Source organism: Rattus norvegicus, chromosome 1, assembly GCF_036323735.1.
Source record: "Rattus norvegicus strain BN/NHsdMcwi chromosome 1, GRCr8, whole genome shotgun sequence".
Taxonomy (NCBI): domain Eukaryota; kingdom Metazoa; phylum Chordata; class Mammalia; order Rodentia; family Muridae; genus Rattus; species Rattus norvegicus.
The window spans coordinates 70613652-70637430 of NC_086019.1; the positions used below are offsets into that span (position 1 = coordinate 70613652).

General features: G+C 37.4%; 1 protein-coding gene across 3 annotated transcripts in view; it reads right to left on the bottom strand.

Moving 5' to 3' along the window:
• Positions 1–515: 515 nt before the first annotated feature.
• The window catches only part of Zfp758 (zinc finger protein 758), a 48095-nt gene continuing 24831 nt past the window's right edge, over positions 516–23779 (bottom strand). For all 3 annotated transcript variants that reach the window (XM_063277058.1, XM_006228088.5, XM_063277062.1), the window contains exons 3-5: positions 13035–13082; positions 4315–4441; positions 516–3440 (exon numbers count right to left, since the gene is read on the bottom strand). In XM_063277058.1, the coding sequence (XP_063133128.1) occupies positions 1618–3440; positions 4315–4441; positions 13035–13064 (1980 nt within the window). In that variant the 5' untranslated portion in view covers positions 13065–13082 and the 3' untranslated portion in view covers positions 516–1617. The remainder of the gene's footprint in view (positions 3441–4314; positions 4442–13034; positions 13083–23779) is intronic.

Genomic DNA, 23779 nt, shown 5'->3' on the forward strand with positions numbered 1-23779 from the left:
ACAACATGACAGTGCAAAAGGGATTGAATGATTGGGATGACAGTACTATACCCCGCTGAATCTATGAATGTCTAATGGAACAAAACCTGAAGGAAGACTTACACTTCCAGGAAGCATCAACATGACAAAGGGTCATGCAATGTTTCCTTCCTGTCTGTGGATCTCTTTTCTCTGTGGGATATGACATTCATATACACAATATTCAGAGACTTGCAATGTGCTTTTCTCCTGAAACTCTTATGCAGGAAGACTCACATAAAGACAAAAAAAAATGGTGTCTGAGTCCTGAGACCACAGAAAATGTGTTTTCTTATGGTTCTAAGTAGCCCCTATGAGAAGTTCATCCCACACTCAAAGTGCTGCTACAGATGGGTTGAAAACATTGCTCTAATATTCATTTTATGTTACAAGTTTGCAGAAAATATTAATGGATTCAGAACATTTTTGCCAGAGATAATTTCTGGGGTGATACATATTCATCTACCCATCCCAAGTGGAAACTGAAAGCAACCAAGTTCAACTTGTTGAAGCAATTAGCTTTATTGGAGTTACATATAGGACTAAGGGGAAGGAGTTGGTAAATGAAAGTCAAAGGGACTCAAAGACAATTGCTATCCTGAAACTTAAAACTACTATATAATACAGATTGTGAATATTGGACATTGTGAGCAAACCACATATCTATATAGGATAAAGAGCATCCTACCTTAGTGCCTCACTTTCTCAAATCCTCTTTTAAGAAGTATAATTTGTCTGAGTATCTTTATTGGAATTAAGTATACTGAATTTGTCAGTTTTCTTAGGTACTTTGAGGTATGTGTTTTGTAGCTTCTCTTTGAAATAGATCATTTTAGTCTCCAAGAACCTTTACACAATTCCATACTCTTTGTGCTTCTTCATTGTGTTTTTATTATGACATAATTTGAAAGTGAGCAAATAAAAATTTTAATGAAAATTTCTTTCATTGTCACATTTTCAATTTCTCACCATAAACCCTGGGTAGTTTCTAAGATTTCAGAAATATTTAAACGTTTTCATGACCTCCTCATTTATTTAATTCTCTAGTGTGAAGTCTGAAGTGTTGCAAACAATACTGTTTGCATAAAGCACATTATACATTTTTATCCAGTGCACATTGTTTTTCTAATGATAAATGTCTAGGTATATTGTCAGATCTAAGATTTGGGTAAAGACCTTTTCTCATACATTACATTAATAAGGTTTTTCTCCCATATGCATTCTTTGATATATTCTAAGTGTTGAACCAACAGTAAAAGATTTGCACATTACTACATTTGTAAGGTCTCTCTCCTATATGTAGTCTCTGATGAATGCCAAGATGATCCTCCTTGGGAATGAATTTTTCTTATTAAATTTATTTGTGAAGTTTCTCTACTAAGTGGATCCTCTGATGAGTGCTAAGATTGTTTCTAGCCAAATAATTTGTCACACTGACTATATTTTGAAGATTTTTCTCTTACATGGATTCTCTGATGAATTCTAAGACTGCTTTTGTGGGTTAAAGCATTGTTACATTCACTTGAAAGGCTTCTCTCTTGTATGAATTCTTTGATGAATAAGACCAAATTCTTGGGTAAAGCATATGTTACATTAGCATTAGTTAGGTTTTTTCCCTATATGAATTCTCTGATGTTTTCTAAAATCACCTTTGTGTGAAAAGCATTTCTCACATTCACAACATTTGTAAGGTTTCTCTCCTGTATGAATTCTCTGGTGAACATTAAGACTGCTTTTGCGGGTGAAGCATTTGTCACATTCACTACATTTGTAAGGTTTCTCTCCTGTATGAATTCTCTGATGAATACTAAGACTACCTTTTTGGGTAAAGTATTTGCCACATTTACTACATTTGTATGGTTTCTCTCCTGTATGAATTATCTGATGACTCTTGAGCCTGGCTTTCAGGGCAAATGATTTATCACATTCACTACATTTGTAAGGTTTATTTCCTGAATGTATTCTCTGATGAGTTTTCAGACAATACTTGTCTGTAAAGCATTTGTCACATTCATTGCATTTGTAAGGTTTCTCTCCTATGTGAATTCGTTGATGAACACTAAGATGACTTTTGCGAGTATAACATTTGTCACATTTACTACATCTGTAGGGTTTTTCTCCTGCATGAATTTTCTGATGAGTACTAAGACCGCCTTTTTGAGTAAAGTATTTGTCACATTCACTACATTTGTAAGGTTTCTCTCCTGTATGAATTCGCTGATGAATTCTAAGATGGCATTTTAGGGTAAAAGATTTGTCACATTCACTACATTTGTAAGGTTTCTCTCCTGTATGAATTGTCTGATGACTTCTAAGACGGTATTTCTTTGTAAAGCATTTGTCACATTCATTACATCTGTAAAGTTTCTCTCCTGTATGAATTCTTTGATGAATACTAAGATCACATTTAAGAGTAAAGCATTTGTCACATTCACTACATTTGTAAGCTTTCTTTCCTGTATGAATTATTTGATGAATGATTAGACTGCATTTTAGGGTAAAGCCTTTGTCACATTCACTACATTTGTAAGGTTTCTCTCCAGTGTGAATTCTCTGATGAGTAATAAGACTGCCTTTTTGGGTAAAGCATTTGTCACATTCATGACATTTGTAAGGTTTCTCTCCAGTATGAATTCTCTGATGAATACTAAGACTTCCTTTGTGGGTAAAGCATTTGTCACATTCATTACATTTGTAAGGTTTTTCTCCTGTATGAATTATCTGATGACTTCTAAGGCTGCTTTTGTAGCTAAAGCATTTGTCACATTCACTACATTTGTAAGGTTTCTCTCCTGTATGAATTCTCTGGTGTCTTCTAAGATCACCAACTTGAATGAAGCATTTCTCACATTCACTACATTTGTAAGGTTTCTTTCCTCCATGACACCTCTGATGAATAATAAGATTGCGTTTTTGGGTAAAGTGTTTGTCACATTCTCTACATTTGTAAATTTTCTCTCCAGTATGAATTGTCTGATGTTTTCTAAACCAGCATTTCTTGGCAAAGCACTTGGCACATTCACTACATTTGTAAAGTTTCTTTCCCCATTTGGTTTGTTTCAGCATGAGTTTTTGTTTAGAGTAGAAATCCTTATCAAGCTCTGTACCATTGGATTCCTTCTTTCCTCTGTGGATTTCTTGAGTCAAACTGACGGTAGAGCATGAACTTAAACAGTTTACACAGTTTTTACATTTGCAAGGTTCTCTGTTGTTTCTAGGTTCATGTCTGCTTAGGTTTAATGATGTATCAGAGGTATCCCTGAGGTTAGTTTTATAAGGTATACTTTGGGTGGATTCATGAATGGTGTTGCCAAACTCATAACATTTATCAGACTTAACTTGGATATTCACATGCTGGGGGACAATATGCTGTATGCCTTGATCCAAGATGTTTTCATATTTATGACACATGCAGTGATTCCCTGAAAAAAGAAGTGCAATTAGAGATGACAGGGATTAGTGGATGAGTAAGACAATATCCCATGTCCCCTGAAATGTTCTAATATAAATTAGTGATTCTGAAGGATAGAGCTCACAAACGTGGTCTTTCTTGTTTCACAATCATTACACAGATTCTTGGAACAAACTCAAATGTCATCAAATGATAGGAAACAATAGCCTTCTATTTCTTTTATAAACACGGCTTGGCAGAAAGTAAAAAGAATAGGCGATGGAGCAGTAAAAGACTCTGAGAACAGATCTCTCTGAAGGAGCATCTAAGAAAAAGTTTCTTTAATCTCTTGTTTATATTTTCTGACAGAATAATACAGAATAGCTTTAGTCAGCTATGAATTCATTATGTAATCCAAATTGGCATGGAAGTCCTGATATAAAGGCCATTCTGTACCAACACTAAACATAGAAATAACAGGTAAAAAAACTAACTAAATAAGCAACAACAAAATTCTCACAACAAATAGCTCTTTCTGTGTTTAGAACATTCACCAGTTTGAAAACTTATAAACAACTGAAGAATTAATGCAACAGTAAAATTTGAATATTTTAATTATTACAGGTGTGGCAATATATTTTCATACTCTGAATATTCCACTGTTTTTTCATTTTGAAGTTTTGATTAAAAGTAGATAAGATATCTTGAGAGATTACAGAATATAACACTGGATCCTCTTCCAAAGAATGGAGAGAAATGTAAAGGAAACACAATGAAAAACTTGTGTTGGTAACCAGAATTTCCCTTATTCAGGGAGTCTCTAGATATGTCTTAGTGTTTATATAAGCATACAGTAACAAAATGCAAAGACTGCATCAGGAATTCTATAAGAACAGTATTCTTACCCACATAAAACAAATTGTTGTAATTCTCCAACATCACATCCATGTACAATGCTCTCTGAGCACAGTCAAGACATTCCCATTCCTCCTGTGAGAAGTCCACAGCGACATCCTTGAATGTTAACTGACCCTGTAATGAAAAATCACCTGTTTATCATATGCTGCTGGACAAAAGTGTTTTCGTAGGTGAAACTGACCCGAAGAATAAGAGGTATGTTGTGATAAATATTAGTCATGGGAAATATTTGAGGACAAAAAACATCTAGAAGTGCTATAGAAATGTCAGATTTTAAGCATTGTTGCTCTGATTAGACAATGCATAGAATGACATTGCATTGAGTACATTCCTAAGGTCTCTCACATTCATGAATTTTCTGATGTTTTCTAAAACCTTGGCAACAAAGAAAGATACCACCATTACTTCATTTGAAAATTTGGGTGCAGTTTGAATTCTATAATCCTTAACTATTTCCTGGCACCCACATGAACTACATAATAGATTTTTATTTCTAATCCTTTAAAATCTAATGCTCTCTTCTGAACTCAACAGGCTGAAGGAATGTACAGCACATATGCATACATTCAGGCAAATGTACCGATATATAAAATAAAACTAAAATTTAATTTTAATAAAGTATGTTACATAAAGTAGTCATAGTCTTTATTGTATTTTTCTCTTCTCTAAAACTGAATTACATAATGGAATCACAAAAAAAACCCAAACTTAAAGGAATATAATATATACATGTGGGGTCTACATGAAGGAATGCACCATTATGAAGTATGGGTTGCTATCAACCAGAATACGTGTGTCACATCACAGATGGTTAACAATGAGTAAAACTTTGGTTTAAATTTCTACAAGTTTCAGCCTTGCTCAACTATGGACATTCTATCAATCCTGTCTGCAGCTGGCTCTCAATTGACTCGATTCTAAAATGCTTAGTTGATATCTTGAAGCTTAGATACAATGCTGTACAATTTCAAGGACAAAGACGTAGAACATGAATGAAGAATTTTTGGATGAATTAAGAACCACAATTTTTTTCTATAAACAGAAAAAGACTGTAATATCACTGAACGCATTCAATATTCCAAAGGACACATAGAATCAAGTACTTTGTAAAGAGATTTATGGGACTATATTCACAACATTAAATTTATAAAATAAAAACAGTATTTAGACAGCATTAAAATTATATAAAGTTTTCTCAAATGTGACATATGTAATGTAGATATCAATTTCATAAATTCCATAGTCTTTTAACAGTTTAGACATGTGTGAATGAGTGCACACACAATGCACTCAGATGAAGTAAAATAATTTTCTTTGACCAAACTGTTTTTTTTTTAAAAGATTTATTTATTTAATGTATATGAGTACACTGTCTTCAGACCAGAAGAGGGCATCAGATCCCATTACAGATGGTTGTGAGCTACCATGTGGTTGCTGGAAATTGAACCCAGGACCTCTGGAAGACTAATCTGACCACTCTCTTAACCACTGAGCCATTTCTCCAGCCCCCCAAACTGTTTTTTTAATTGAGAAAAGTATACTCTTTTCTTTTCTTTTTTTTATTGGATATTTTTGTATTTATTTACATTTCAAATGTTATCCCATTTCCCCATTACCCTAGCATAATCTTCCTCCCCCTCCTTCTATGAGGATGTTCCCCCACACATCCACACACCCCTTCCTGCTTCCAGACCAGGCATTACCCTACATTGGGATGTTGAGACTTGGCAGGAACAATTGGTGCTCAACAAGGGTATCCTCTGCTACATATACAGCTGGAGCCATGGGTCTGTCCATGTTTACTCTTTGGATAGTGGTTTAGTCCCTGGGAGCTCTGGTTGGTTGATATTGTTGTTCTTATGGGGTTGCAAACCCCTTCAGCTCCTTCAATCCTTTCTCTAACTCCTCCAATAGGGACCCTGTTCTCAATTCAAAGATTGGCTGCAAGCCTCTGACTCTGTATTTGTCATGCTCTGGCAGAGCCACTCAGGAGACAGTTACATCAGGCTCCTGTTTGCATGCATGCACTTCTTGGAATCAGCAATATTCTCTGGATTTGGTGGCTGTGTGTATATGGGCTATATCCTCAGGTAGGGCAGTCTCTGAATGCTCTTTCCTTTAGGCTCTGCTCCAAAATTTGCCTCCCTATTTCCTCCTATGAATATTTTTGTTTCCCCTTCTAAAAAGGACTGAAGCATCTGCACTTTGGTAGTCCTTTGTCTTGAGCTTCGTGTTGTCTATGGAATGTATCTTGGGTAATCTGAGCTTTTGAGCTAATATCCATGTATCAGTGGGTGCATATTTTGTATGTTTTTTGGTGATGGGAAACCTCACTCAGGATGATATTTCCTAGTTTCACCATTTGCTAATGAATTTCATAAAGTCATTGTTTTTAATAGCTACGTACACCATTGTGTCAATGTACAACATTTTCTGTATCCATTCCTCTGTTGAAGGACATCTAGGCTCTTTCCAGCTTCTGTCTATTATAAATAAGGCTGCTATGAACATAGTGGAGCATGTGTTCCTGATACATGTTGGGGCATGTTTTGGGTATATGCCCAAAAGTGGTATAGCTGGGTCCTCAGGTGGTAGTATATCCATTTTTCTGGGGAACCAGAAAACCAGTCTGGAAATCCAGACTGATTTCCAGAGTGGTTGTACCAGTTTGCAATCCCACCAACAATGGAGGAGTGTTTCTCTTTCTCCACATCCTCGCTAGCATCTGTTGTCACCTGAGTTTTGGATCTTAGCCATTCTGATTGGTGTGAGGTGGAATCTCAGAATTGTTTTGATTTGCATTTCCCTGATGGCTAAGGACGTTGAACATTTCTTTAGGTGCTTCTTAGCCATTCGATATTCCTCAGCTGAGAATTCTTTGGCTCTGTACCCTATTTTTAAGGTATTTGGCTCTTTGGAATCTGACTTTTTGAGTTCTTTGTATATATTGGGTATTAGCACTCTATCGGATGTAGGATTGGTAAAGATCTTTTCCCAATTTGTTGGTTGTCCTTTTGTCCTAATGACAGTGTCCTTTGCCTTACAGAAGCTTTGCAGTTTTATGAAGTCCCACTTGTCCATTCTTGATCTTAGAGCATAAGACACTGGTGATCTATTCAGGGAATTTTTACCAGTTCCCATGTGTTCGAGGCTCTTCCCCACTTTTTCTTCTAATTCTTTGAGTGTACCTGCTTTAAGGTAGAGTTCCTTGATCCACTTGCCCTTGGGCTTTGTACAGAACAATAATAATGGATCAATAGGGGCTCGAGACCCCTTATGAACAACAATGCCAAGCAACCAGAGCTTCGAGGGACTAAGCCACTATCTAAAGACTATACATGGACTGACCCTGGACTCTGACCTCATAGGTAGCAATGAATATCCTAGTAAGATCACCAGTGGAAGGGGAAGCCCTTGGTCCTGCTAAGACTGAACCTCCAGTGAACGTGATTGTTGGGGGGAGGGCGACAATGGGGGGAGGATGGGGAGGGGAACACCAATAAAGAAGGGGAGGAGGAGGAGGGATTAGGGGGATGTTTGCCCGGAAACCGGGTAAGGGAATAACATTCGAAATGTAAATAAGAAATACTCAAGTTAATAAAAAAAAAAAAAGAATGGATCAATTTGCATTCTTCTACATGCTGACCTCCAGTTGAACCAGTACCATTTGTTGCAATGCTATCGTATCTCCAGTGTATGGTTTTGGCTCCTTTGTCAAAAATCAAGTGACCATAGGTGTGTGGGTTCATTTCTGGGTCTTCAATTCTATTCCATTGATCAACATGCCTATTTGTGCCAACACCATACATTTTTTATCACTATTATTCCATAATACAGCTTGACGTCAGGGATGGTGGTTTCCTCAGAAGTCTTTTTATTGTTGAGGATAATTTTTGCTATCCTGGGTTTTTTGTTTTTCCAACTGAATTTGCAAATTGCTCTGTCTAACTCTATGAAGAATTGAATTAGAATTTTGATGGGGATTTCATTGAATATGTAGATTACTTTTGGCAAGATGGTCATCTTTACAATATTAATCCTGCCAATCCATGAGCATGGGAGATCCTTCCATCTTCTGAGATCTTCAATTTCTTTCTTCAGAGACTTGAAGTTCTTTTCATACAGGTTTCTTCCTTGCTTGGTAAGAGTCACACCAAGGTATGTTATATTATGTGTGACTATTGTGAAGAGTGTCTTTTCCCTAATTTTCTTCTCAGTCTGTTTATTCTTTGAGTAGAGGAAGGCTACTGATTTGTTGGAGTTAATTTTATATCTACCCACTTTTCTGAAGTTGTTTATCAGGTTTACGGGCTCTCTGGTGGAATTTTGGTGAACAATTAAGTATACTATCATATCATCTGTAAATTGTAAGTTTTTGACTTCTTCCTTTTCAATTTGTATCACTCTGAGCTCCTTTTGTTGTCTGATTGCTCTGGCTAGGACTTTGAGGACTATATCAATAGGAAGAGTTGCACAGCCCTGTCTAGTCCTTGATTTTAGTGGGACTGTTTCAAGTTTCTCTCCATTTAGTTTGATGTTGGCTACTGGTTTGCTGTATATTGCTTTTAGTATGTTTAGGTATGGGCCTTGAATTCCTGATCTTTCCAAGACTTTTAACATGAAGGGGTGTTGAGTTTTGTAAAATGCTTTCTCAGCATCTATTGAAATGATCACATGGTTTTCTTTCATTGAGTTTGTTTATGTAGTGGATTATGTTGATGGATTTCCATATATTGAATCATCCCTGCATCCCTGGGATGAAGCCTACTTGATCATGACGGATGATGGTTTTCATGTGTTCTTGGATTCTGTTTGCAAGAATTATCATTGAGTATTTTTGCATTGACATTCATAAGGGAGACTGATCTGAAGTTCTCCCTCTCTCTCTTTTTTTGGGGGGACTCTTGGTGTGGTTTAGGTATAAGAATGATTGTGGCTACACAGACGGAATTGAGTAGTGCTCCTTCTGTTTCTAATTTTGTGGAATAGTTTGGAAAGTATTGGTATTAGGTCTTCTATGAAGGTCTGATAGAATTCTGCACTAAACCCATCTGATCCTGGGATTTTTTTTGGTGAGGAAACTTTTAATAACTGCTTCTATTTCTTTAGGGCCTATAGGACTGTTTAGATGGTTTAACTGATCCTGATTTAACTTTGGTACCTGGTATCAGTCTAGAAAATTGTCCATTTCATCCAGGTTTTCCAATTTTGTTGAGTATATACTTTTGCAGTAGGATCTAATAATTTTTTAAAATTTTCTTAGTTTCTGTTGTTATGTCTCCCTTTACATTTCTGATTTTGTTAATTTGGATACACTCTCTGTGGCCTCTGGTTAGTCTAGCTAAGGGCTTATCTATCTTGTGGATTTTGTGAAAGAACCAGCTCCTGGTTTTGTTGATTCTTTGTATAGTTCTTTTTATTTCTACTTGGTTGATTTCAGCCCAGAGTTTCCTCTTGGGTGTATTTGTTTATTTTTGTTCTAGAGCTTTTAGGTGTGCTGTCAAGGTGCTAATATATGCTCTTTCCAGTTTCTTTTTGGAGACACTCATAGCTCTGAGTTTTCCTCTTAGCACTGTTTTCATTGTGTGGCATAAGTTTGGGTAGGTTGTGCTTTTATTTTCAATAAATGCTAAAATGTCTTTAATTTCTTTATTTCTTCCTTGACCAAGTTATCATTGAGTAGAGCACTGTTCATTTTCCATATGCATGTGTTCTTCCTGTTGTTTTTATTGTTACTGAAGACCAGCCTTAGTCTGTGTTGATCTGATAGGATGCATGGGTTTATTTAAATCTTCTTTTATCTGTTGAGGCCTGTTTTGTGACTGATTATATGGTCAGTTTTGGAGAAGGTACCAAGAGGTGCTGAGAAGAACCTATATTCTCTTAGGGTAAAATGTTCTGTAGATATATGTTGTATCCATTTAGTTCATAACTTCTGTTAGTTTCTCTGTGTCTCTGTTTAGTTTCTGTTTCCATGATCTGTTCATTGCTGAGATTGGGGTGTTGAAGTCTCCCACTATTATTGTGTGAGGTACAATGTGTACTTTGAGATTTAGTAAGGTTTCTTTTATGAATGTATGTTCCATTGAATTTGGAACATAAATATTTAGGATTGAGAGTTCATCTTGATGGATTTTTCCTTTGATGAATAGGAAGCATTCTTCCTTATCTTTTTTGATAACTTTAGATTTAAAGTCGATTTTATTTGATAGTAAAATGGCACTCCAGCTTGTTTCTTGGGACCATTTGCTTAGAAAATGGTTTTCCAGCCTTTTACTCTGAGGTACTTTCTGTTTTTGTCACTGAGGTGTGCACCAAAATGCTGGGTCCTCTTTATGTATCCAATCTGTTAGTCTATGTCTTTTTATTGGGGAATTGAGTCCATTGATGTTGAGTGATATTAGGGACAAATGATTGTTGCTTCCTATTTTTATTCTTCGAGGTGAAATTATGTTTATGTTGGTATCTTTTTGTGTTAGTTGAAATTAGACTATTGTGTAGTTTCCCTCACCATGTTGGAGTTTTCTATTTATTATCCTTTATAGGGCTGGATTTGTGGAATGATATTGTGTAAATTTGGTCTTGTCATGGAATATCTTTGTTTCTTCATCTATATTAATTGCAGGTTTTGCTGGATATAGTAGCCTTGGCTGGTATTTGTGTTCTCTTATGATCTGTATGACATCTGCCCAGGATCTTCTAGCTTTCATATTCTCTGTTGAGAAGTCTGGTGTATTTCTGATAGGTATGCTTTTTTTTTTTTTTTTAATGTTACTTGACCTTGTTTCTTACTGCTTTTAAGATTCTTTGTTTTGTGCATTTGGTGTTTTAACTATTATGTGATGGGAGGAATTTCTTTTCTGGTTCAATCTAATTGGAGTTCTGTAGGCTTTTTGTATGTTTATGGGAATCTCTTTATTTAGATTAGGGAAGTTTTCTTGTATAATCTTGCTGAAGATATTTACTGGCCCTTAAGTTGAAAATCTTCTCTCTTTTCTATACCTATTATCCTTAGGTTTGATCTTCTAATTGTGTCCTGGATTTCCTGGATGTTTTGGGTTAGGAGCTTTTTGCATTTGTGTCAATATATTCATTCTATGGTATCTTTTGCTCCTGAGATTCTCTCTTAAATCTCTTGTATTCTGTTGGTGATGCTTGCCTCTATTACTCCTGATCTTTTTCCTAGGTTTTCTCTCTCCATGCTTGTGATCTCTTTATTGTTTTCATTTCCATTTTTAGATACTGGATGGTTTTGTTCAATTACTTCACCTGTTTGATTGTGTTTTCTTGTAATTTTTTAAGGGATTTTTATGTTTCCCCTTTAAGGGGTTCTACCAGTTTTTCTGTGTTGTCCTGTTTTTCTTTAAGGGAGTTATTTATGTCCTTCTTAAAGTCCTCTAACATCATCATGAGTTGTGATTTTAAATCAAAATCTTGCTTTGTATACTAACTCTTTCAAATACATTATTGCTCACGAGATTGACATAAGTGAAATCCTCAATCTTCTCATTTTAACTTTCATTTCATTTCTTTCTATATCCATTGTTGCTAACTACCATGCCTGATTTCAGTCTCAAGAAATAGATGCTGAACACATGGACTCATGGATATGTGACTCACTATACATAAACACATGCAGATGAATGTTTATGTACTTAAACAGTTAAGTTATATAATATTGTAAAGAAACAGTGCCACAACTCTTCAGAGCTTTTCCCTATATAATACATTGCTTGTAAAATAGGAAAAACATAGGGTGGATGGAACATTCTTCCTATAAAAGAAATAAGAGAACAAATTTAGAGGGATATTAATTCATGCTTGAAATTTCATGGCTTATAGGAAGTAACAAGGCAATACTCTTCAGAAAAATCTTATTAATAAATTCCGTGAGCTGCAATAGAAAGTTGTACACAGTAGTGTTTACACAACTTCTAAAAATTGAAACAAAAGAGAAAAAGAGAATAATCATCTGTATATTGAGAACTGACCCCACTGAGCACTAGGCAGAGTCTTAGAGACAAACAGATTTCATGTGTCAACACAGCCATTATCTCTCTGAGATATAAAATACCAAAAAAGAATACTGCAATCTGCATCTCCTCACAAACCCATCAATGGTATGGTCAAAGAAAGTCACATAATCTTTCCATCGTCTGTGCTCTAGGGAGCTGATTATTATTATTAGGATTCAGGACAGCGATTGTCTTCTAATTCTATTTTTCCATATACTCTATGATTCCATATATTGCTAGGTGATGTCATCATGAATGTATTTGCAGATCCACATTCATAACGTTGTTTCTGGAAACCTGACTATTCCTGAAATGCAATTTATGTGGCACAGGAGATTTTCCCTTCCCATTAATATTAAAGGATAGAAGTCCATGCAATGAAGAAATAAGCCACCAAAATATTATTTGAGCATCATCTACAATACATCCCCTATCAGAACTGCAGCTCTTCAATCCTTGGAAATTTATGTGTACTCATAGTATAAAATCTAGTGAAAATACAATAGGTCAAGGCGTTGCCCGTCCCATTTTAAGTGAAATATCTAAAGGCTTAATTTTGATCATTGGTGAAGAACAGAGATGTATTACAGAAATCAAACATTTTCAATAACTTTAACAGAAGTAGACAGCTAAAGTCTCAAATGGCTTAAATAATAATAGGAATTTCAAAGAAATGTGGACAGGACACTGACCTGAGGAGCATTTTCAAGAGAAGCATTCATTCTTCTTGTTACTCTTCTCTGAAAAATTAAAAGCTAGAATAAATATAACTGTTATGAGCAATGTTAAACTATTTATAAAGACACAAAAATAAAAATTATACCCGAAAAATTTTCAACATTCCTATAGAAAGTAGAGCATGCAATGATACATTTAATGTGGCAAGGAACATGACTACAATCTGAGGCCTTTTTCTAACCTAAGCAGACAACAGGCACAAACACAGAACACATACACACCTGCTATAAAACATTATTTCAGTTACTACTGGAAGTGTTTCAAGGCCTAGAGTCAGGGACAAATGGCTAGTGGGGACTAAGATTGATGCCTAGCATTAAATGGAGGTTCACTAGTCATCAAAGTAGAATACTATATCCGACCCTTAGGTCACATTTCATTTCATTCTACCTTGCAGATACAGTACCTCTATTTTCCATATGTATCCTGCTGTCTTGATGTACAGACACAGATTCAAACTTCTAAACATCATTTTTTTTCAAACTGATAAATCATCATCAGGTTGAGTTACAGACATTTACGTCATCGTCTAAGAAGTCTTTATATTGTTCCTGAGGTAAAATGTATCTTTCCAATTACTCTTCCTTTCAATGCAGAATTCTTTTCTAAGTTGCATGCACACCTTTGTGTGAGAATATTGACCATTAAAATTCATGTGAATGCAATTATAAGTAGAATATTACAATTCAGGGCACATCTGTCTTTAAACGGAATGTCCATGTGCTAAATGTTCTAAGCCAGTGGTTCTAGGCCTTTCTAATGCTGGAACCTTTTAATACAGTACAAGGAAATCTTGAATTAATGTATGTACATATGGCAGACCCACCTGTAGATTGATACAGGAGTCAAACAAAATTAATGAGAATTGAAGAGGAAAAGGATGATTTTTATAGAAACAAGTGAATACCAATCTTTTATGCCATAAAACTAGGTCAGGCAATGAGCCAAGTGATGACAGAGTATCACCACACTAACAATGTCTGAGGACAGGACACACTTAGTAATGAATACTCCAATTCTCTTAAAAAAAACCTATAATTATCGTACAGAGTAGATATTGCAGAATACTGAGAAAATGCGATGTTAGTCATCACACAAACCCAACTTTACCCTGACCTAAAAAAACTCAGATGAATGAAAAAAGTGAAAAGAAAGAAAAAGAAATTATAGATTAGTTGCAAGGATTTATATTGACAAAGAAATTTCTCTGTTCAGAAGGAGAACAAGTTGATTTCATGCCAATGATGTAAGACTGTTTCAAGACCCACAAAACAAACATTTCAAATTGTAAAATATGTAAAATCACTGAGGGAAGACACACAAACCTGTCAACATATTCATGAATGATCTGAGGCATAATGTCACTTTGGTTCACTATGAAAGCACTGATGAATGTAAGAACAGAAGGAACATACCTCAGAATAGTCAAGACAGTATCGAACATCCTAACCCATCATTATGTAATTTGAACACAACCTCCATCATTCTACTGTACTCAGAAGAAAGAGATGTGCAGTGCCTTCATACTAACTCATAACAGTGTGTCAGTGTTAACAAAGATCAAGTAAGACTTAGAACATTTTCAAAGACTAAAATAAGAAAACAAGGATGTATGTTTTTACAAATTATATAATTTGTGAAACATGATTCTTCAATTTAAAAACTATAAACATTCCACAAGAAAGCTCCAATCTAATAATACTCTTAATAAGCTTTATAAAAATACCAGAAAATATCACTTGGTTATGTTATTGCTTGGATATTGCTAGAGAATATGCTGAGAACTCAGTAGACCACTCATTGTCTGTCTGTCTGTCTGTCTGTCTGTCTGTCTGTCTATCTATCTATTTATCTATATCAGTTGCAAGGATTTACATGGACAAAGAAATGTAATGGATACACTGGTATAGAATTTAAACTGCTAAAAGGACTTGGTAAGCGACTGGTAAAAAAGTCATCAGTGGCTGTCCCCAGATGCTAACCACCAGTGGTGCAAAGCCAACATGTTCAGCAAGTTATGCCCATCAGCACAATAGTTCCAAGATAACATTGTAAGTAACAGAAGCCTTTTTGTTTTATTCTGAGGTCAGCCACAGAGGAAATACATAGCTGGCACTGGAAGTCAGACAAAAGGCAATGATTAGAAAGATCACAGGCCCAAGATAGACTCGATCATTGCTTTGAAGTGATTCTATTTATACCATAGCCTGGTGCTGCTTGAAAGCCTAATAAATCAGTCAAACATAGTTTCTAACAGGAAATTGTCATTTCAGAGTGTACTGAGTACAATGAGTGAAGTTGGGGAAGGGGGAAGGTGGTAAAAGCTGGAGGAATGGGAGTGAGTTATGGAAATCCATACTGTCATATAACAGCATATTTGGAATTATGAATACCTGATAGCCTGTCTTCCAATCCTAAACCTACATTAAATCATACATGAAACATGAGTGGGACTAACAGGATGAAAATGTAACAAGGGATGGGACAGATGACCAAGAAATGGTCTTCCCCAGGGGCCCCATGTGGCACTGTGGTGAGGTTTTGCAAACTTATGAGACAAATGCCCACTTCCTCCTCTTCTATTCAGTACCCATGGGGCTGCCTAGGACCCACAGGCACTGGTATGAGTGTGACAGTGAGAATTTTACTAAATGTGTTTGGTTTCAATGCACTTTGCATATGAATATCATGGAAGACTTTGTTGGGTTTGAGTTAGGACACAATTAAAACAGAGTTCTTAATACAACTTGTTGTACTAACTCACAGGCATTTCCCTATACTATAAGTTACTCTGCAATTAGGGTGGAATCTCTTAAAACTTACTGCTATGCACTTACCTACATCATCCAAATGATAAATCTTTGCCACATTACAATGAACATGAGATATTTGCTACTCTGGAGTCCATGAACAACCTTATTTATCATACACAGGGATCATTCCTAACTCTTCCAATGTTGACTTCAGGTATCTGTCAACTATTTGTCCATATCCAGGCTGCATATGGAGTTCCACAACAGGAGTGACAACTCTTATGTTCCTTCCTGTACGGTGGTTATCTTGGCAAGTTCTCAGTAACTACATATTGTTTACAGTTTCCTTTTGAAAATAAGGTTTATTTTTTTCAATTTGACTGGGCAGAGTATTTTTGCCTCCTTGTAGGTCTATGCACTTCATGCACGCACAGTCTATAGCAGGCAGAAGAGGGCTAGAATCTGAGTTTTGTATAGATATAAAGTCCCCTGGCAAGCACAGTGAACAGAACCTGTAACTTGGAAGAACAAGCATCCTTCACTGCCGACCCACATCACCTGCTCTTAGTTATTACCTCCTATAGAGACTTAAATCAAAGAACAGTGAGACAGATTCATGGAGCACAAGGAAATTTTCTTACAGTGTCAGGGTGAGTGCCAGCTCAGGAAAGACAGCCACACTAAAGTGAGGTGACAGTGACACATTGAAAAGTTTTGCAGCTTCAAGTTTCTCTCCATTTAGTTTGATGTTGGCTATTGGTTTGCTGTATATTGCTTTTATTGTGTTTAGGAAGAGGTCTTGAATTCCTAATCTTTCCAAGACTTTTAACATGAAGGGATGTTGAATTTTGTCAAATGCCTTCTCAGCATCTGATTAGATGATCATGTGGTATTTTTCTTTGAGTTTGTTTATATAGTGGATTACATTGATTGATTTCCATAAATTGAACCATCCCTGCATTGTTGGGATGAAGCCTACTTGATTATGGTCAGTGATCATTTTGATGTGTTCTTGGATTCAGTTTTCAAGAATTTTATTGAGTATTTTTGCATTGATATTCATAAAGGAAAATGGTCTGAAGTTCTCTTTCTTTGTTGGGTCTTTGTGTGATTTAGGTATCAGTATAACTATGGCTTGATAGAAAAAAAATAAGGTAGTGTTCCTTCTGTTTCTATTTTGTGGAATAAGTTTTAGAGTAGTGGTATTACTTCTTGAAGGTCTGATAGAATTCTGTACTAAAACCATCTGGTCCTGGCTTTTCTGGTTCAGAGACATTTAATGACTGCTTCTATTTCTTTAGGGGTTAATGACCTGTTTAGATAGTTTATCTGATCCTGATTTAAGAGATTGTGTCTAAATTCTATGGAAATTGAAGGAAAGCTGAGTTCACACCAGAACACAAGACTGTTGCAGAACTTACACACTAATCAATGTAAGACCCCAAAGATATAGATGCAGTGAGAGAAGAAAAATGATCATGTCATTATATACATAAAAGCCCTGTGGCAAAATATGACATTTGCTGAGTATAAAAGCTTTCAAGAGTATGAGAATACATTCATCAGAATGATAAAAACAAAGAGAAGTACAGCTAAAGCAAACAGTACCAAAAAAAATAAAAATAAAAAATAAAAAAAGCAAAACTGGAACACTTCTCCTCTAATCAGGACTACACCAACACAGTGCTCCATCAGTGACTCCACATATCAAGGACAGAGAAAAATTCACAGGGGTCAATATAGGAGAGTCAGAAGGCAAATGGACCTTCTTTAGAAAAAAACAAAACCAACCAACCAACCAAACAAACAAAACAAAACAACAACAACAACAAAAAAAAAAACCAAAAAAAAAAAAAAAAACCCAACTCAGATCAAAGCACTCACAGTCTACAGATATCTTGGAACTCACTGGTTGTAGCATTCATGGTTTCAAAAACTGCTATGCAGACTTGAGGGAGAAGCAGTTATCAAAGTCTTTACACAGATTTGGATCCCATGTGTTACAATCTCAATTGGGCAGGCAAGGCATACCCACTGGTGTCATAGTGGCAAGACTATTTGTGGGTTAAGAGAAGGCTATCTGGTTCAATCTGAGACCAGCTGTACTGGGGAGGGTCAAGAAGAGAGGTTACACAGGGAAACTTGCCAAAAGCCAATGATTAGCAAGGTAAAAGGACTTAGAAGAGAATCTGCTACTGACATTTGCTACATGTTCAACAGGTTTGAATCACATTCATAGGGAGCTTATTGCTGTTTCAGTTGGTGCCAAGAGCCAAGCCCACTTATACAACCTCTGTCTCGGGAATGTTTCAGCAATGTGAAGCCCACTTACACCTGCTGGGACACCTAGCCAGTTGTCCGTTCTTATCACTTTTAGAGCTTCTGTCTCTAGCCCTCTGTTCTTATTAGTCTATACCTGCAACTTATGGTTTAGGGCTATAGGGAGGGTGCTGATGGTAGTGAAATTGGTCCTGGGTCCTGGGTGACCTTCCTGCCTGCTTGTCTTTATAAGCTGCTGTTTTTAAATTAAAGTCTGAGAGCTTGATCAGAACAAACACTTGCTCTCCTTCTTTCTGCCTCCTGTACCCCATTCTTTCGCCCCCTCCCAGGTCTCCTCTGAACTCTCACAGGTTGGGGCAAGTTGGGGTTAAAGAAACTTGGTTTCAATGAGGAACACTTAATTCAGAGACTAAAAACTAATCAAATACCAAGAATAACTGACTTGTTACTATACAGCCTAATATAGGAAATCCATGTTACCATATATAAGAGTATTCTCAATTAAATTTTCCAGAATCATTAATGAAATAAAAGCTGACAAAGTCAAATTCATGTCCCCTTCCTATTGTCCCTGGAGACTCACTATCACCCCTTGCTCAATCCCTCTAACATACCTGGATCCTTTACTTACCCATCGTTGCAGGCCCTCTGTCCTGGCAAAGTTCCAGGGTTGCCTCCAGGCCAGCTGTGACTACCTCCCATGCATTGTTCAAGATGTCTTTCCCAGGCCACCCAAAGGGGCCCTTCTCTTGTGATATGAACATCTTCATTTCAACATGGGATGCAAGGATCTTATCCATAGAGGTAAGCTTTCCTTCCCCCTTCCATCTTCTCTGCTTGATGAGACTCCCTGGCCTAGCCAAACGGCCCAGAGTACCCTACCATCCCAGGAAAACACTCAGTCTTCCACTACTTCTCATCTCCCCCCAACCCCCATCTTCATCAGACCTAGTCTCCTAAACCACACAGGTAAGGTTCCCTTTCCCTACCCATCTTCCCTGCTCTCTGGACTATCTTGGCCATGCCAAGCTGTCCTGAGCAGCCTGCTAGCACAGGGGGATTCTCAATTTTCCTGCCACTTCTCCACCCACCTACATCTGACCTGTGGCTCCTGAACCATACAAACCTGCATTTCCTGAAACATAGAGACCAAGGCTACCCATCAGAAGCTTGCCACACCAGGACCATCAAAATGTACCCTATACATGATGAGACTTCTTTGACTAAAACCAGCTAGATGACTAACGGCCCTCTAATGAACACAATCAACAAAAGCCAGGACTATAAAACAGCTAAAGCATATTTACACCATTACAGCAAGCCCTGGATATCCTAGGATAACCAAACACAAGAAAATGATTTTATAAAAATAATAGAGGCCTTTAAAGAAGTAATAAAAAAAATACCATAAGGAAATACAGGAAGCCTAACAGTTTGCACCTGTGCCTGGGAGCACAGCTTATGCTCTGGATCATCCCCACCCACTCAGGCTACACCTATAGACAGCTTGCTACCCATGAGTTCTGACACATTCTGATCAAGGTGCGGCCCCAACCTCCACCCCAATACCTGGCCTAACTTGGATCAGAGGGACCCAGGGGGTACATGAAGCCTACCTAGCCGTAGACCCATATTCTTTCTGGTTTGACCTGTGTCCTGAGGCAGAGGCTATGTGCTCCAGCTTCCCATACCTACCCACACACAGAGAGATAGTTTGACCCCCAGGAGTCCTGACATACCCAAGATAATAGGCTCACAAGAGGGCAAGGGTTCAGTCAGTGACAGCAAGGCCAGTTATCACCAGAAATAACCAGATGGCAAGAGGCAAATGCAAGAATATAAGCAACAGAAACCAACACTAGTAGCAACATGAGAACTCAGTCACCCACCACAGCAAGCCCTGGATACCCCAAAACACCTGTAAAGCAAGATTCTAATTTAATATCACACCTCATGATGATAATAGAGAACTTTAAGAAAGATATAAATAACTCCCTTAAAGAAATTCAGGGGAACACAGGTAAACAATTAGAAGCCCTTAAAAAAGAAACACATAAATCCCTTAAATATAGAAAAATACAATCAAATAGGTGAAAGAATTGAACAAAACCTTCTGGAATCTAAAAATGTAAATAGAAACATTAAAGAAAACACAAAGGGAGACAACTCTAGAGATGAAAGCCTAGGAAAGAGAGTAGGAGTCACAGATATAAGCATCACCAACAGAATACAAGAGATAGAAGAGAGAATCTCCAGTGTAGAAGATACCAAAGAAGAAACTGACACAACAATCAAGAAAAATACAAAAAGAAAAAAGCTCCCAACTCAAAACAATCAAGAAAGACAGGACACGATGAAAGGACTAAACCTAAGTATTACAGGTATACAAGAGAGTAAAGATTCCCAACTCAAAGGACCAGCAAAATCTCCCTCAAAAATATAGATAGCAAATTTTCCTAACCTAAAGAAAGAGATACCCATAAACATTTAAGAAACCTACAAAACAACAATCAGATGGGACCAGAAAAGAAATTCCTCTTAAAACACCAAATGCACAGAACAATGAAAGAATATTGAAAGCTATAAGGGAAAAAGGTCAAGTAACATATGAAGGGAGACCTATCAGAATTATACCAGATTTCACAATGGAGACTCTAAAAGCCAGATGATCTTTGGCAGATGTCATACAAACCTTAAGAGAACAAAAATGTCAGCTCAGGCTACTATGCGCAGCAAAATTCTCATTTACCATAGATGGAGAAACCAAGGAATTCCAAGACAAAACCAAATTTAAACAATATCTTTCCACTAATCCAGCCCTACAGAGGATAATAGAGGGAAAAGTACAACACAAAGAGAAAAACTACATCCAAGAAAAAGCAAGAAATTAATCTTTCCATAAGAAACCCAAAAGAAGAGAAACAAACATGATTCCACCTCTAACAACAAGAATAACAGGAAGGGACAATCACTGGTCCCTAATATCTCTCAAAATCAATGGACCCAATACAATTCTCCAATAAACCAAGATAGGCTAACAGCCTAATATATAAACAGGACCCAGCATTTGTTGCATACAAGAAACACACCTCAGTGACAAAGACAGACACTATCTCAAAGTAAAAGGTTGGCCTCTCTGCTCCCAGACCCCGTGGGAGAGAGACCTCACCACCTGGTCAGGTGGGCACTCCTGAGGCTGCAGAGCGGAAGAGACCACCAACACTGCCCACCCCTGCCCACATCCCTGGCCCAAGAGGACACTGTATACGGCCTCTGGGTTCCCGTGGGGTAGGGCCCAGGAGTGGCAGGACCCCTACGCCTGAGACACCATCGGAATCTGAAAGGACAGACCGGATAAACAGTTCTCTGCACCCAAATCCTGTGGGAGGGAGAGCTAAACCTACAGAGAGGCAGACGCCTGGGAAACCAGAAGAGACTGCACTCTGCACACATCTCTGACGCCAGAGGAAAACACCAAATGCCATCTGGAACCCTGGTGCACGGAGGCTCCCGGAAACGGCGGCAGCGCAGATCTTCCTGGTTGCTGCCGCCACGGAGAGCTCGTAGGCAGCACCCCATGAGCAAACTTGAGCCTCGGGACCACAGGTAAGACCAACTTTTCTGTTGCAAGTGACCTGCCTGGTGAACACCAGACACAGGCCCACAGGAACAACTGAAGGCCTGTAGATAGGAAAAACTACACGCCCGAAAGCAGAACACTCTGTCCCCATAACGGGCTAAAAGAAAACAGGAAAACGGGCTACAGCACTCCTGACACACAGGCTTATAGGACAGTCTAGCCACTGTCAGAAATAGCAGAAAAAAGTAACACTAGAGATAATCTGATGGCGAGAGGCAAGCGCAGGAACCCAAGCAACAGAAACCAAGACTACATGGCATCATCGGAGCCCAATTCTCCCACCAAAGCAAACACGGAATATCTAAACACACCAGAAAAGCAAGATCTAGTTTCAAAATCATATTTGATCATGATGCTGGAGGACTTCAAGAAACACGTGAAGAACTCCCTTAGAGAACAAGTAGAAGCCTACAGAGAGGAATCGCAAAAATCCCTAAAAGAATTCCAGGAAATCATAAATAAACAAGTAGAAGCCCATAGAGAGGAGTCACAAAAATCCCTGAAAGAATTCCAGGAAAACACAATCAAACAGTTGAAGGAATTAAAAATGGAAATAGAAGCAATCAAGAAAGAACACATGGAAACAACCCTGGATATAGAAAACCAAAAGAAGAGACAAGGAGCTGTAGATACGAGCTTCACCAACAGAATACAAGAGATGGAAGAGAGAATTTCAGGAGCAGAAGATTCCATAGAAATCATTGACTCAACTGTCAAAGATAATGTAAAGCAGAAAAAGCTACTGGTCCAAAACATACAGGAAATCCAGGACTCAATGAGAAGATCAAACCTAAGGATAATAGGTATAGAAGAGAGTGAAGACTCCCAGCTCAAAGGACCAGTAAATATCTTCAACAAAATTATAGAAGAAAACTTCCCTAACCTAAAAAAAGAGATACCCATAGACATACAAAAAGCCTACAGAACTCCAAATAGAGTGGACCAGAAAAAAAACACCTCCCGACACATAATAGTCAAAACACCAAATGCACAAAATAAAGAAAGAATATTAAAAGCAGTAAGGGAAAAAGGTCAAGTAACATATAAAGGCAGACCTATCAGAATCACACCAGACTTTTCACCAGAAACTATGAAAGCCAGAAGATCCTGGACAGATGTCATACAGACCCTAAGAGAACACAAATGCCAGCCCAGGTTACTGTATCCTGCAAAACTCTCAATTAACATAGATGGAGAAACCAAGATATTCCATGACAAAACCAAATTTACACAATATCTTTCTACAAATCCAGTACTACAAAGGATAATAAATGGTAAAGCCCAACATAAGGAGGCAAGCTATACCCTAGAAGAAACAAGAAACTAATCGTCTTGGCAACAAAACAAAGAGAAGAAAAGCACACAAACATAACCTCACATCGAAATATGAATATAGCAGGAAGCAATAATCACTATTACTTAATATCTCTCAACATCAATGGCCTCAACTCCCCAATAAAAAGACATAGATTAACAAACTGGACACGCAACGAGGACCCTGCATTCTGCTGTCTAGAGGAAGCACACCTCAGAGAAAATGACAGACACTATCTCAGAGTGAAAGGCTGGAAAACAACTTTCCAAGCAAATGGTCAGAAGAAGCAAGCTGGAGTAGCCATTCTAATATCAAATAAAATCAATTTTCAACTAAAAGTCATCAAAAAAGATAAGGAAGGACACTTCATATTCATCAAAGGAAAAATCCACCAAGATGAACTCTCAATCCTAAATATCTATGCCCCAAATACAAGGGCACCTACATACGTAAAAGAAACCTTACTAAAGCTCAAAACACACATTGCACCTCACACAATAATAGTAGGAGACTTCAACACCCCACTCTCATCAATGGACAGATCATGGAAACAGAAATTAAACAGAGACGTAGACAGACTAAGAGAAGTCATGAGCCAAATGGACTTAACAGATATTTATAGAACATTCTATCCTAAAGCAAAAGGTTATACCTTCTTCTCAGCTCCTCATGGTACTTTCTCCAAAATTGACCATATAATTGGTCAAAAAA